The sequence below is a fragment of the Pteropus alecto genome, unplaced genomic scaffold (assembly GCF_000325575.1).
Source record: "Pteropus alecto unplaced genomic scaffold, ASM32557v1 scaffold86, whole genome shotgun sequence".
Classification (NCBI taxonomy): Eukaryota; Metazoa; Chordata; class Mammalia; order Chiroptera; family Pteropodidae; genus Pteropus; species Pteropus alecto.
Genome location: NW_006442109.1, coordinates 31,069,540 through 31,070,013, shown reverse-complemented (window position 1 = coordinate 31,070,013; position 474 = coordinate 31,069,540). Strand labels below are relative to the sequence as shown.

Genomic DNA, 474 nt, shown 5'->3' with positions numbered 1-474 from the left:
AGCAGCGGCGGCAGCGGCGCAGCAGCGGCAGCGGCGGCATCAGGAGAACCGGGGGAATCGCGCTGCTGGGGTAAAAGCTGGAGCGAGGCGAAAGCGTGTAACAATTGCACACGCACACACACCACTCACACGCACTCGCCGCCCGCCCGCTCGCACAGCGCTGGAACACGCGCGTCCAGACACGCACACACGCACGCACACACACTCGCACACACGCAGAGGCACGGGGGGGAAAAGAAGCCGATGAATAATTTTGCTGCTATTTTTTTAAATACTGGCCGCCATCATCAAGCAGCGAGCAACAGCAGCAGCGTTGAAGGGAGAAGAAGCATCGGGACAGGCCCCTCTTAGGAGAGGATTTATATCTAGGTAAGTGCTGGAGATTTAAACCTACCCTTTGCGCCATCAGTCTGCGCTCCAATAAACTCCTGGATGTGTCGTATATTTAATATCCCAGTCCGGATAAGAAAGTGA

The 474-nt window shown here is 56.1% G+C and overlaps 1 protein-coding gene across 7 annotated transcripts in view; it reads right to left on the bottom strand.

Moving 5' to 3' along the window:
- Positions 1 to 474, bottom strand: part of MEIS2 (Meis homeobox 2) — a 198,079-nt gene that overhangs the window by 195,914 nt on the left and 1,691 nt on the right. For 6 of the 7 annotated variants that reach the window (XM_015596039.1, XM_015596043.1, XM_015596049.1 and 3 more), the window contains exon 1: positions 395 to 474. The exons of the other annotated variant lie outside the window; for it this stretch is intronic. In XM_015596039.1, the coding sequence (XP_015451525.1) occupies positions 395 to 406 (12 nt within the window). In that variant the 5' untranslated portion in view covers positions 407 to 474. The remainder of the gene's footprint in view (positions 1 to 394) is intronic. 7 annotated transcript variants of the gene reach the window in all.